The sequence below is a fragment of the Cnephaeus nilssonii genome, assembly GCF_951640355.1.
Source record: "Cnephaeus nilssonii genome assembly, chromosome: 4".
In the NCBI taxonomy this organism is placed as follows: Eukaryota; Metazoa; Chordata; class Mammalia; order Chiroptera; family Vespertilionidae; genus Cnephaeus; species Cnephaeus nilssonii.
The window spans coordinates 35,755,590-35,768,775 of NC_137075.1; the positions used below are offsets into that span (position 1 = coordinate 35,755,590).

At 47.0% G+C, this 13,186-nt stretch overlaps 1 protein-coding gene across 1 annotated transcript; it reads left to right on the forward strand.

The window, feature by feature from the left end:
• Positions 1 to 307: 307 nt before the first annotated feature.
• Positions 308 to 6,831, forward strand: KLHL33 (kelch like family member 33; the record flags this gene model as incomplete). The annotated part of the gene is made up of 4 exons (XM_079768279.1): positions 308 to 471; positions 4,950 to 5,874; positions 5,984 to 6,151; positions 6,279 to 6,831. The coding sequence occupies exons 1-4, from the start codon at positions 402 to 404 to the stop codon at positions 6,829 to 6,831; spliced, it is 1,716 nt and encodes a 571-aa protein (XP_079624405.1). The 5' UTR covers positions 308 to 401.
• Between the last annotated feature and the right edge of the window lie 6,355 nt (positions 6,832 to 13,186).

Here is a 13,186-nt window from a genome sequence, read left to right on the forward strand (position 1 = left end):
AGGAGCATCCCCGACAGTTCTTCGCGGAGGCCCAGCGGCTGCGGGAGCAGAGGCTGCTGCTGGATGAAGAGGTGTCCGTGGAGGGGCGAGTGTACGGGGTGCATCGGGTGATCTTGGCCGCGGTTAGCAGCCTTTTTCGAGGCAGGCTGCGGGACGGCCTTGGTCCGCGACCCCCCGTCAGCCTCGACGTGGCCCCCAAGGCCTGGGAGGCCGTGCTGACCTTTGCCTATGAGGGGGTGCTCAGTCCCGCCCCGCTGGGGCAGGTGCTGGCGGCAGCCAAGGCCCTGGGAGCACCCCGTGTGGAGGCCGCGGCCAGGCGGCAACCCAAGAAGGCTGGAGGCGCCCGGGACGAAGAAAAGCCGCCCAGCCAGGCGGAGGAGCTGAGGGAGAGCCTGCGCAGCATGGAGCTCTTCTACCAAGAGGGCGTCGGGTGCGACCTGGAGCTGGAGGCAGGCGGCTGCAGGCTGAGGGGTGAGGGCCGGTGGGGCATTCCTTACCGTAGGTGCAAATGCTACCGGAATGGTGTGTGCAAGCAGCAGGTGGTTTGATGCCTACCACAGTGGTTTTGATCTCTGCTGCCGTCAGAATTCCCCTGGGGGGTCTTCGGGGCCTCTCTGGAGCCACTTGAGAGTGGAGCATGCGCACTTGGATTGTTTGCCTAAGAGCACTGACAAATTTAAACCGACTCTCCACGCGTTAGCTTCCTGGGCCCAGTAACAGGGAATGAACAGCCAGCTGGCTGGAGCTAAGGTGCAGCCATTGCCAGTAGAACGGGCAGAAAGCGATTGCCTCAAACAGGAATTAACCAAAGGCCCTTCCTGTATTTAGGACACAGGAAAAGCCAGAGGAGCATGGTGTGTTCTTTCACCTAAGTGTGCTGGACAACATGGCTGATGTGGTCCTACAGCTAATGAGCAAGGTCTGGTACTGTTTTGCCAGAATCTTAAGGTTCTCAGACCACGGCACTTTGAAGTTAACTCTGCTCATCACCAGAAAAGCCAAGGAGGGTTGAATAAGTGGAGTTCAGACTCTACTAACATTTAGTGAGGTGCTGAGTACCATGAATTGTTACATTTGCTATCTCTCTCTCTTTTTTTAAAATATATTTTATTGATTTTTTACAGAGAGGAAGGGAGAGAGATAGAGTCAGAAACATCGATGAGAGAGAAACATTGATCAGCTGCCTCCTGCACACCCCTTACTGGGGATGTGCCCGCAACCAACGTACATGCCCTTGACCGGAATCGAACCTGGGACCCTTCAGTCCACAGGCTGACGCTCTATCCACTGAGCCAAACCGGTTTCGGCTGCTATCTCTTTTAATTCTCACTGAAAACTAGTGAGGTAGGTACCATTATTCCTAGGTGCAGGTAAAGTACATTAAACTAAGACATGTTAACTGGTGAGAACCAGGATACAAGTCTACATCCGCTAGCCCAGCCTACTCTCATCAGGCCATGCAATGCCTCCTATGCAGCCAAACCAAAGACACATCGGAACTGGAGTTGGAATGCAGATGCATACCTGTTTAAAATTAAAAGGGGTTAGTTTAGAGACTATCTAGTTCAGCTCTTATTCTTTATTGATAAAGAAATCAGACTTGAAGACATGTCCAAAGTCACATAGCTACTGCTCATGAGAGGAATGACTGAGACCCAAAGTGCTTCTGGGATTCCCAGAAGGAAAAGCATCCTGTCTTAGTCAATTTGGGCTGCTGTAACAAAAATAACAACAACAACAAAATACCAGAGACTGGGTGGTTTAACAACATAAAGTTATTTCTCACAGTTCTGGAGGCTGGGAGTCTAAAATCAAGGTTCTAGCGTGGTCAGGTTCTGGTTAGGGCCCTTTTCCTGGTTTGCAGAAAGCCACCTTCTCACTGTGCTCACATGGTAGAGAGGCACTCTCATCCCTAATTACCTCCCAAAGGCCCCACCTACAAATATCATCATATTAGGGATTAGGGCTTCAACATATGAATTTTGCAGGGACACAAAACATTCCGTCTTTAGCAGATTTCTAATGTGTTTGTTATCATTTCTGATAACATCAGGTAGAATACGTGGAGGGAGGATTTAAAATTTCATAGTTATTTAAATTTCATATAAAATTCCCACTAGGGTTTGGAATTTACACACTGTTTTCATTTCTCTAAGAGACATTCCAGCTTAATGGTGGGAGCCTGTCGCTTAAAATTCTAGAGACTAATGATGAGTAAGAAGAATACAAATGGTTGTGAGCTCTTTCACAGTTGACTCTGAGCTATAGGTTGAATGGTGATATGGAAGATGAGATGGCTTACCTGCCTCAAGGAAGGCAGATTTTCTCAGGCAATACTATATTTGAAAGCTGCCACTGATGTTTACCACTTGGGAAGCACCGAGCCACTACCTACTGCTTAAAAAGGCAATGGAAAGCCATAGCAGCATCACCTCCCCTTTGAGAGAGATGAACATGGCAAAGCTGGTCAAAGCACCCTAAGGTTCATAAACCTCACTGGGAGCTTGGCCCTGTGTCACCTGCCATTGAGGACTTCGAGGAGCATCCCCCTCACCCCCCTTTTTAATTATGAAGCATTTCAAACACATAGCAAAGTAAGGATAATATTAGGATGAACATCTACCCCAGCTGGTTTGGATCAGTGGATAGAGCATTGGCCCGTGAACTTAAGGGTCCCAGGTTCGATTCCTGTCAAGGGCATGTGGTGTCTCTCACATCGATGTGTCACATGGATGTTTCTCTGTCTCTGTCTCTCCCCCGTCCTTCCAGTTTCTCTAAAACTCAAAGGAAAAATATCCTTGGGTAAGGACTAACAATAAACAAAAACAAACAAACAAAAAAAAGATGAACACCCATCACCCACACTTAACAATTAATATTTTAATTTACTTATAAATCTGTGACATTTCACTCATAAATACTTGGGTATGTTTTTCTTTAAAAGAGAACATTTTCTCATATAACCACAATACCTTTACCAAGTCTAACAAAATTAATAACAATTCCTTAATATTACCTAATCCACATTGAAATTTTCCTACTTGTCCAAAAAATGTCTTTTAGTACTGGTCTGCTCAACCCAGGAGCCAATCAAGGACTGCGCTGTATACTCAGATGTATGTCTCTTAAGGTTCCTTTCCTCTTGCATAGTCCTCCTTCCCTTTTTATGACTTGACTTATTGAAGAAACAAGATTAGTTATCCTATAGAATGTTTCATTTTCTAGGTTTGTATGTGTTTCCCCTCATGTTTTTTTTTAATTTTTAATATGTTTTTATTGATTTTAGAAAGAGAGGGAGAGAGAGAGAAACATGGATGTGAGAGAGAAACATCAATCAGCTGCCTCCTGAACGTGCCCAACCAGAGATCGAACCTGCAACCTGGGTATATGCCTGACCGGGAATCAAACCAGCAACCTTTCGGTGCACGAGACAATGCTCAACCAACTGAGCCACAGCCACCATGGTTTTAATTTTTTCCTTTAGCCTCTCAAATTCTTATAAATTTGAATTTAGAACTTAAGTCTTGATTAGATTCAGGTTAAATATATCAGTCAGAATACTCCATAGGTGATGCCAAGACCTCCAGTTGAGTTATGTTAGGAAGCATTTGAGATATAGTTGTTTAACAGCATCTGTTAACAGGACAGTTTCAGTGTTGTGAGGGCACCCATGCAGATAAGCAGGGCATCGATACACAGCAGCCTGGCATCAGTGACAGTGGATGGTGAAGATCTGCCCAGAAAGCCACTGCATGGCAATAGAAAATAAATCACTTCTCTTTGCTCATTTTCTTACCTTAAAGGGAGCAATTTAACGAGATGATTTTGAAGGTTTCCAGTTTAACATTTTATGTTCCATAAATAATACCGAACCCTAGCCAGTTTGGCTCAGTGGATAGAGCATTGGCCTGTGGACTAAAAGGTCCTGGGTTTGATTCCGGTCAAGGGCACATGCCTGGGCTTGGGGGTGTGCAGGAGGCAGCCAATCGATGATTTCCTCTCATCATTGATGTTTCTATCTCTCTCTCTCTTACTTCCTCTCTGAAATAAATACAAATATATATTTTAAAAAAATACCGAGATGTGTAGTGGGGGTGTGCAGAGGAAAGCTAGAACAGATGGGAAATCTTAAGCACTAAACCTTGGGCAAGAGGAGATGGTAGTCTGAGTAGGTTGTCATACCACTTTCTGAGTAAAACCTGACTAACAGAATGGCTTATGTCAGTGGCCCTTACCATTGTCAAGGAAAGAATTTTATTCTGTACACAATATAGAGACCTATACAAGTTGAACATTGGTCTTTGAAGTTTATTTTCTGCCCCCTGTTAGCAAATGCTGTCTAAAGCATCTTCTGTACTTGATCTATCAAGACTTTTTCTAATTGACCTGGATCAAAAAGACTAAAGCAATGTTTACCAAAGTATCTACAGGCCACTAACATGAGAGTCATGCAGGGTGCTTGAAAATGTTAAAATAAAAATTCTAGGAACTCCATTCAGACCTTCTGAATCAGCATCTCCAGAAGTAGGTTCCTGAAATCTGCATTTTTTAAAAAAAAAAAAAAACCTATATTTTATTGATTTTTTTTTTTTTTTTTTTACAGAGAGGAAGGGAGAGGGATAGAGAGTTAGAAACATCGATGAAAGAGAAACATTGATCAGCTGCCTCCTACACACCTCCTACTGGGGATGTGCCCTCAACCAAGGTACATGCCCTTGACCGGAATCAAACCTGGGCCCTTTCAGTCCACAGGCCGACGCTCTATCCACTGAGCCAAACTGGTTAGGGCTGAAACCTGCATTTTAACAAGTACCCCATGGTATTCTGTTACACATCACAGTTTGGCTGTTGGCCTTGGGTGGTTGATTCAAAGTTGAGGCTGTGAAGTTGGGATAGTACCTAGCAGTTTGCAAAACGGGATCCCCATCTCCTTCTTCTCCCTCTTGCAGTGCACCGAGCAGCCCTGGCCTGTGGCAGCGAGTTCTTTGGGGCCATGCTCCTGAGTGGGATGAAGGAATCCCAGGGCACACAGGTGTCTCTGCGCACCATCTCTGCCCAGGACCTGCGACTCCTCGTCTCTTTTGCCTACTCTGGGGTGGTGCGGGCAAGATGGCCAGGACTGCTGAGAGCTGCCCAGGCGGCCCTGCAGTACCAGAGCTCTTCCTGCCTAGCTCTGTGCGAGACAGCCTTGGCCCGGGGCCTCAGCCCTGCCCGTTGCCTGGCGCTCTTCCCCATGGCGGAAGTCCCTGGATTGGAGAGGCTCTGGAGCAAAGCCCGTCATTACCTCCTCACCCACCTGCCCGCTGTGACCTTGTGCCCTACTTTCCCTTCTTTGCCGGCTGCCTGCCTGGCTCAACTCCTGGAAAATGATGAACTGCACCTGCAGGAGGAGTTTGAGGCCTTTGCAGCCGCACGATGCTGGCTTGCAGCCAACCCTGAGACCCAGGAGTCAGAGGCCAAGGCCCTGCTTCGATGTGTCCGCTTTGGCCGTATGTCCACCAAGGAGCTTCGGAGAGTACGGGCCGCTGGGCTGCCTCCACCCCTGCCCCCAGACTTGCTGCTGCAACTGATAGTGGAGTCTGAGATTCCAGGTCGAGAGAGGCGGAGGGAGCCTGACCAGGCTTTGGTGGTGATTGGCGGGGACGGGCTCAGGTCAGACATGGCCATAAAAGAGCCCTCCCGAGGAGTGTGGTGGGCCCGGGCCTTCCGCTGCGGCACGGGACTGGTCCGAACCGTGGAGTGGGGCCGGCTGCCGGCCCTGCCTGCCCCAGGACGCTTCCGGCATGGGGCTGTGAGCCTGGCAGGGAGTGAAATCTACGTGTGTGGGGGACAGGATTACTACAGCCACTCCAACACCTTGGCTTCCACTCTCAGGTAGGCACCCCCCCAAGACCCGAAGGTGGGCAGCTGAGGGAAATTGCTGGCCCGGCCAACCACAGACTCCCAGACTCACTCCTCCTATCTCTTGTCACACTGTGTCCAGGTGGGACCCCAGTCAAGAGGACTGGAAGGAGATGGCACCTTTGTGCCAGGCTCGGAGTTTTTTCCCTCTGGTGGTACTGGATGGACTACTTTATGCCCTGGGTGGACGAGCCAATGGTGTTGCCCTAAACTCTGTGGAGACCTATGACCCCGAGCTCAACGTCTGGAGGTGAGCAGGGAAAGTGGGGGGTGGGGGGGGGAGGGCAAGTTTCTAGGCATCAGGGAGAGACTAGCAGACTTGGAGGAGGAGAGTCAAGGATGATTGTTGCCTGATCATGTGCTCTGTTCTCCCTTAGGCCAGCACCTGCACTTCCAGCACCACGCTTTGCCCATGCAGCTGCTATTTTGGAGGGCCGATTGTACATCAGCGGGGGCTGCAATGGGACTAGCCAATTCCTGACCTCATTACTGCACTATGACCCTAAACTCAAGAAACCAGGGACACTTCTGAGCCCTATGGGGGTAGCTCGAGCTGGCCATGTCATGGCTGCTCTGGGTGGGCGGTTGTATGCAGCAGGTGGGTTAGGTGAGACTGGGGACCTGCTGAGCTTTGAAGCCTATGATCCAAAGACTGATAGCTGGACTCACCTGGTACCTCTGCCCTCCCCCCACGTGGGAGCTGCAGGAGCTGTGCTGCAGGGAGAGTTCCTGGTGCTGGGGGGCTACAGCCACCTTACTTACGCCCTCTCCCACCTTATCCATGCTTACTGTCCTGGCCTGGGCCGATGGCTCTGCCTGGGAACTCTGCCAAGGCCTCGGGCTGAGATGCCTGCCTGCATCCTGACTCGGCCCACAGTGCAGCACATAGGTTTGGGTCCCACAGGGCACCAAACCAAACCTGCCGGGTGAGCATGGAGCAGCAGCAGTGGATGGGGGAGGAAGGGATAAGATATATCATGAGAGAAGGACAGAGATGAAGTGGGGACAAAGAGAAGTCTTTTTTCGGGATAGTATTTTATTCTAGTACAGTGCTTTACAACGCATAAACTGCTTTTGAATATGTGATCTTCATGGAAGAAAAGGTGGCTCCAGAATTGCCAGGGAAAGAGCATTGAGGAAGGGGAGCAGCTGAATACCTAGCTAAGAAGAGGAGGCTCAGAAGCAACTGTACAAAGTTTGGGGATCCTGGTACTATTTCTAGCGGGAAAAGTACATTTAGCTGGAAGATAGTCAAGAAGCTCCAGTAGCCATGGTATAGGGGCTATAAGAGGACAGCTGGGAAAACGATGATTCTGACCCATGGAACAAGGAGAAAATCATTTAAAGGCCATCCATGAATGAGTTTGAGGAGTCAGGGGCATGGGGCAGGGAGGACTGTAATTGTTGAGCCCTTCTCCTGTCCAGTTTTTGCTCCTCTCTACTCTCCAATCCCTGGGTCACCTGAACCCTTTGACAATATTGTTTCTCAGGTGACTTGTAGGCCCAATCTAGTGTTTCCTCAGTCCAGACGCCACAGGCTACCCCTAAGAGCCTCTTGGTATTTAATCTGAGGCGGAAGTTCCCATCTGGACCTGGCACAGAACAGGGGTGAGATTCCATGGCGCTGAGGTGGGAGTGCTGCATGTGGGGAAGATGAGGAGGAAAGAGGCAAAGTGGGAGGCACCACGGTGGAAAAGGGTTTGAGGGGATGGGTTAGAAGAAGTCAGAAGCTTAACTGGCTTCTTTCCTTCCCTTTGGAGTCAATTGAGGCATTAGGAGCGAAAGGAGGACAGTGTGGAATGAGGTTGTGGGAGGAAGTGGTAGGGAGAAGAGTGAGAGACAAAGAAGACATGGAAAATTGGTTTTCCTCTGTTCTGTGCCTTTCCTCCAGACTTTTTTGAATCAGTTTCCCGTTTTCTTGGCCAGGGAACATTGAGTCAGATGCTTTCTCTCTCACTTTCTCCACCCTGCTCTTCCTTCCTTTTTCTTCTTCTTCTTTCTTTCTCTCCTCCTTTCTCCCTCACAGTTATTTATTCCTTACTGTATGTCAGGAACGATATGGGACACTAAGGACACAGAGGCCAGAGAGCTCCTGACCAGCAGACAGACTTGTAAACAAATACTAGTTTTTCAGTGGACTTAGAAGTATGGACATTTCCCTCACACCTCTCATACACACTTAGCCTGTGAGAGCCCAGAGGATGGAAGAGTGAACTCTGCCCCGGGAAGGCTTCTGTTACAGAAGGCAGCATCATCAGATGGGCGTAGTTTGAACTGGATCTGGAAGGCTGCCTGGTTCACCAGTCAGAAAAGGAGGAAGGCATTCCTGACAGAGAAAGGAAGCAAGTGGGGAATGTAGTGCTCTGTGTCTCCATAGCAAAGCGGAAGTTAGAATTCCAGCGGTTCTTCAGAGAATTCTGCTGCTGTGGCCAACCGTCTTTGTTCTCTGGAGCCTTTCTGAAGACAATGGCTTTCACTTAATGACTGTATATTCCCTCCCTCCACAACCCCTCTAAATCTTTTCTGTATGATATTTCCATTTCTCACCCCTGAGCAGCTTAGGACAAAGGGCAAGTTCTTTGCATAGATCAATCTTCTGCTGCCATTGTTCATTAAGAATCTCATACTCTTACGGGTGAGAAGAGCCTCATTGTACCTCTCTTCATCCTGGCCCGAGGGGTACTTGAAATGTTTGTTGTTTTAGATATTATTATTTTATTAAGGTTATTTTCTATATCTGTTTAGGAGCATAGTTGAAAATGAGGAGGGGTAAGTAGGATTTTTAAGAGAAAAGAGAAGAAAGATCGAAGAACACAGGGAAAGAAGGAAATTGGAAGCACCGAGAAACTATAAAAATTGAGTCTTGCCCTGGCTGGTGTGGCTCAGTTGGTTGGGCATCATTCCATGCACCAGGAGGTTGTTGGTTCGATTCCCTCATCAAGGACACATGCCTGGGTGTTGGGCTTGATTCCTGGTAGGCGGCATGCAGGAGGCAGCCGATAGATATTGTGCTCTCACATTGATGTTTCTATTTCTCTCCCTCCCCTTCCTCTCTAAAAATCAATAAACTATTCTTAAAAAAAAAAAAAGAAGAAGAATTGAGTCTCCAGGGTGAACTGTGAACATATGTTTATGATTTGTATGCAAAGATAGGCTTAAATAAAGGTTTTCCTATGATTGAATTATTCTTGTCTGAGTTTATTATAAAAAGCATTTAAAATTCCCTGTAATCTGACTTCTGTCTCCAACACACTACTGAAACCATCCTCCATCATTGTTATTATGACCTACTTCTCACCAATCAAATCAGGTAAGGCCATTCTCATTCTTACTCATGTTTCTGCAGGAATTGACTGGCTTGAAAACTGGCTCTTACTCTAAACATTTCTCCTTCCCTGGCTCCAGCTATAGCACACTCTCCTGAGCCTTCTTTCTTCAATCTGAAGAGGTGACAGAAAGCCAAATCATAGTGTCCAGGAGGACATGGCTCCATCCCACGTGAAGCTGACAGCCAAGAATCCAAAAGTATACAGATGGGAGCAGTTAGTTGTAGAGGTCTCTGGCTTTCATTATTTAGTTTTAAAATTGAGAGTGGAGTGAGAAGAGAGGAGGAAGTCTCTGATTTGAAAAAGGACCCTGGTTAATGATCTACTCTTGAGTGAGAGTCACCTGATATAGGCCATTTAACAGTTGGGTCCCTTGCCAAGTGGACTGAGATTCAGGATAGTAATTTGGACCCAGAAGGGAAGTACAGTAAGAATCAGGAATTGGAACAGAAACCATTCACAGACTGGGGAATCATGGCAATCCAGGGATTAGGCTACAGTTTGGTGAGTGTTTAGAGCCTCCAGGACCACCAATCCACAGCATGGAACTCCTCAGGCCCTCACAAGAGGCAGTACTAAGAGATTATCTGATTGTAATACATATTCTAATCCCTCCTCTATAGACCAGATAGTTTCACTTTCTCTTTATGAATTTGCCAAAAGCTAAAGTAACAATGCCAGCCCCTGCATCACCTAAATGATTGCACAGGTCCAGCAGGTCTCACAGCAGCCTCCAGAGTGTGCATAAGAAAGGTAGCTCAGCCCAACCTGTGTGGCTCAGCAGCTGAACATTGAGCCAGGAACCAAGAGGCCACCGGTTCAATTCCCAGTCAGGGCACATGTGCAGGTTGCTGCCTGATCCTCTGTGTGGGGTGTGTGGGAGGCAGCCAATTGATGATGGTTTCTCTCATTGATGTTTCTGTCTCTCTATCCCTCTCCCTTCATCTCTCTGTAAAAAAAAAATCAATAAAAATATATATTAAAAAAAAGAAAAGAAAGGTGGCTTAGCTCTAACTGGTTTGGCTTAGTGGATAGAGCATCGACCTGCAGACCAAAGGGTCCCAGGTTCAATTCCAGTCAAGGGCACGTACATTGGTTGCAGGCTCCTCTCCAGCCTGGGTCCTGGTCAGGGCATGTGTAGGAGGGAGTGCAATTAATTACATAGATATGAGTTTCCAGATATATTTGCCATATAAGTTGGCATCTATCTCAGCTAACCTACCTCCCAAAATGAGCATTTCACTACATGGAACTATTGCAGAGTACCAATGTGTTAGGAATTAGGTGATTTAAAATGTTTAAGGAGAGCCCCGCTGGTGTGGCTCAGTGGTTGAGTGTTGACCTATGAACCAGGAGATCATAGTTCAATACTCAGTTAGGGCACATGCTCGGGTTGTGGGTTCAATCTCCAGTGGGAGGCATGCAGGAGGAAGCCGATTAATGATTCTCTTTTGTCATTGATGTTTCTATTTCTCTATCCCTCTCTCTCCTCTCTCTGAAATTAATAAAAATATATTTTAAAAAATATATAAAAGGTTTAAGGAGAGTAGGATGACAACAATGTAATCTGATGTAACTTAGCATTAAATGTTGCAGGTGTGGTATGCCAATTATCTAATGCTGCATAGCAAACTGTCCCAAAATGTAGTGACTTCAAATAACAATCATTCTATATAATAAAAACCTAATATGCTAAGTGTCTGACTGTTTTGTTTGACCATTAGACCAGTCGCTATGACGAGCACTGACCACCAGGGGGCAGATGCTCCAACCAGTAGGTTAGCTTGCTGCTGGGGTCCGGCTAATTGGGACTGGGCAAGATGGGCCAGACATGCCCTGGAGCCAACATTCCATGGTCCCGCCCCGGCCTCTAAAATATTTCTTCTAATTAATTTCCTTTCAATGTGCACGAACCTGTGCACCAGGCCTCTAGTTTTGCTTTATTTCTCATGATCTTATGTGTCATTGGTTTCACTTACATTTAGGCAGGGTTCAGCTAAATGATTCTTTTGTTCCATGTTCATTGATGGGAATTACTTGGTTGTACTGAAGTGGTAGATGGCCTGGTCTGGAGGGCCCAAGACAGCTTTGTTCACATGTCTGGTGCCCTGATGGGGATGGCTGGAAAGCTGAGCTCAGCTGAGATTGTTAGCTGAAGCACCTATATGTGATCTCCTCAGCATGACAATCTAAGAGTAGTTGGACCTACTTGGTAGTTCAGGGCTCCCAGAAGGAGTATTCCAGAGTCCTGGGTGGAAGGTCCAAGGGGTGCCAGAATGTCACTTCGGTTACAAATATTGGTTAAGCAAGTCACTGGGTCAGTCCAGTTTCAAGAAATGAGCAATCAGACTCCACTTTCCAATGGGAAAAGAAGCAAAGAACTTGTGGCCTGCTTTAATCTACCATATCTGGTAAGGAAGACTAGTCGGGGAAGGATGGCTCACAGGGGAACATAGCCCTTGAAGGAAGGTGAAGAGAGATGTTAGTAAATGTCAATAGGCCAGAGACCAAATGCAGGTTTGTTTTGAGTCAGAGGAGTCAGAATGGAGAAGGCCTTAATATTTGAAGTTCATGTAACCTGCTGACTGGCTTCTGGCGCTTTCAGTTGGCCCCCACGGGCTCCTCTGGGATGTCAAGTACTACGCAGTAAGTGCTTGTCCATCACAGCCTGTGCAATGCTTTGAAGTTGGCAGTGATTAGACCGAACAGAAACACAAGCTGTGAATGTAAAGGTAATTATCCACAAAGGGGAAAAAACTGTGGTGGAACCAACTGGCCTCTATAATCTCCAGGCTCTCACTCTCCTCTCCACTTCTTACCAGAAGCCTCCCTTCCCAGTTCAAAGTCTACCCCTCCAGGAAATTGCTGAAGGTTCCTCCTTCACATAACCCTGTAGTTTCTTCCTTAGTGGAATATAGTACTTCCCAATACCCACCTCATTAAAAAAAATTTTTTTTTATGTATTGACTTGTGAGAGAGGAAGGGAAAAGAGAGAGAAAGAGAGAGAGAGAGAGAGAGAGAGAGAGAGAGAGAGAGAAACACCAGTTTCTTGTTCCATTTATTCATGCATTCATTGGTTGATTCTTTTTTTTTTTTTTTTTTTTTACATTTTATTGATTTTTTACAGAGAGGAAGGGAGAGGGACAGAGTTAGAAACATCGATGAGAGAGAAGCATCAATCAGATGCCTCCTGCACGCCCCCTACTGGGGATGTGCCCGCAACCAAGGTACATGCCCTTGACTGGGATCGAACCTGGGACCTTTCAGTCCACAGGCTGATGCTCTAGCCACTGAGCCAAATCGGTTAGGGCCATTGGTTGATTCTTGTATGTGCCCTAACCGGGGATTGAACCTGAAACCATGGAGTATCAGGATGACACTCCAAACAACTCAGCTTCCTGGCCAAGGCTCCACTTTGTAATTTTGTGACTTCTGCATATATCTGTCTCCTTCGTGAGACCATGAAGACTTTAGAAGGAGGCATGTTGTATACATTTTACACACTGTCCTTCATATTTGATAGATGCTTAACTGATGTTTATTGAATCTAAGTGGGGGGAAATAAGAAGTTTGCAATTAAACTGACTAGAAGAGGTGAGCAATTTTAATAGTCCCAGTAGGGCCTTCAATAAAGGGGCTTCTAGCCCTAGCTGGTATGGCTCAATGGATAGAGTGTTGGCCCATGGACTGAAGGGTCCCAAGTTCGATTTCAGTCAAGGACACATACCACGATTGCAGGCTCGATCCCAGGCCCCAGTTGGGGTGTGTGTAGGAGGGAACTAATCAATGTGTCTCCCTCACATAGATGTTTCTCTCTCTCTCTCCCCCTCCCTCCACTCTCTCTAAAAATCAATGCAAAAATATCCTTGGGTGAGAATTAACAAAAACATAAAGGGGCTTCTAAGGGCTGAGGGCATTCCTTGGCCTCTGAAAGGAACCAGTCTGGATACTACACTCAT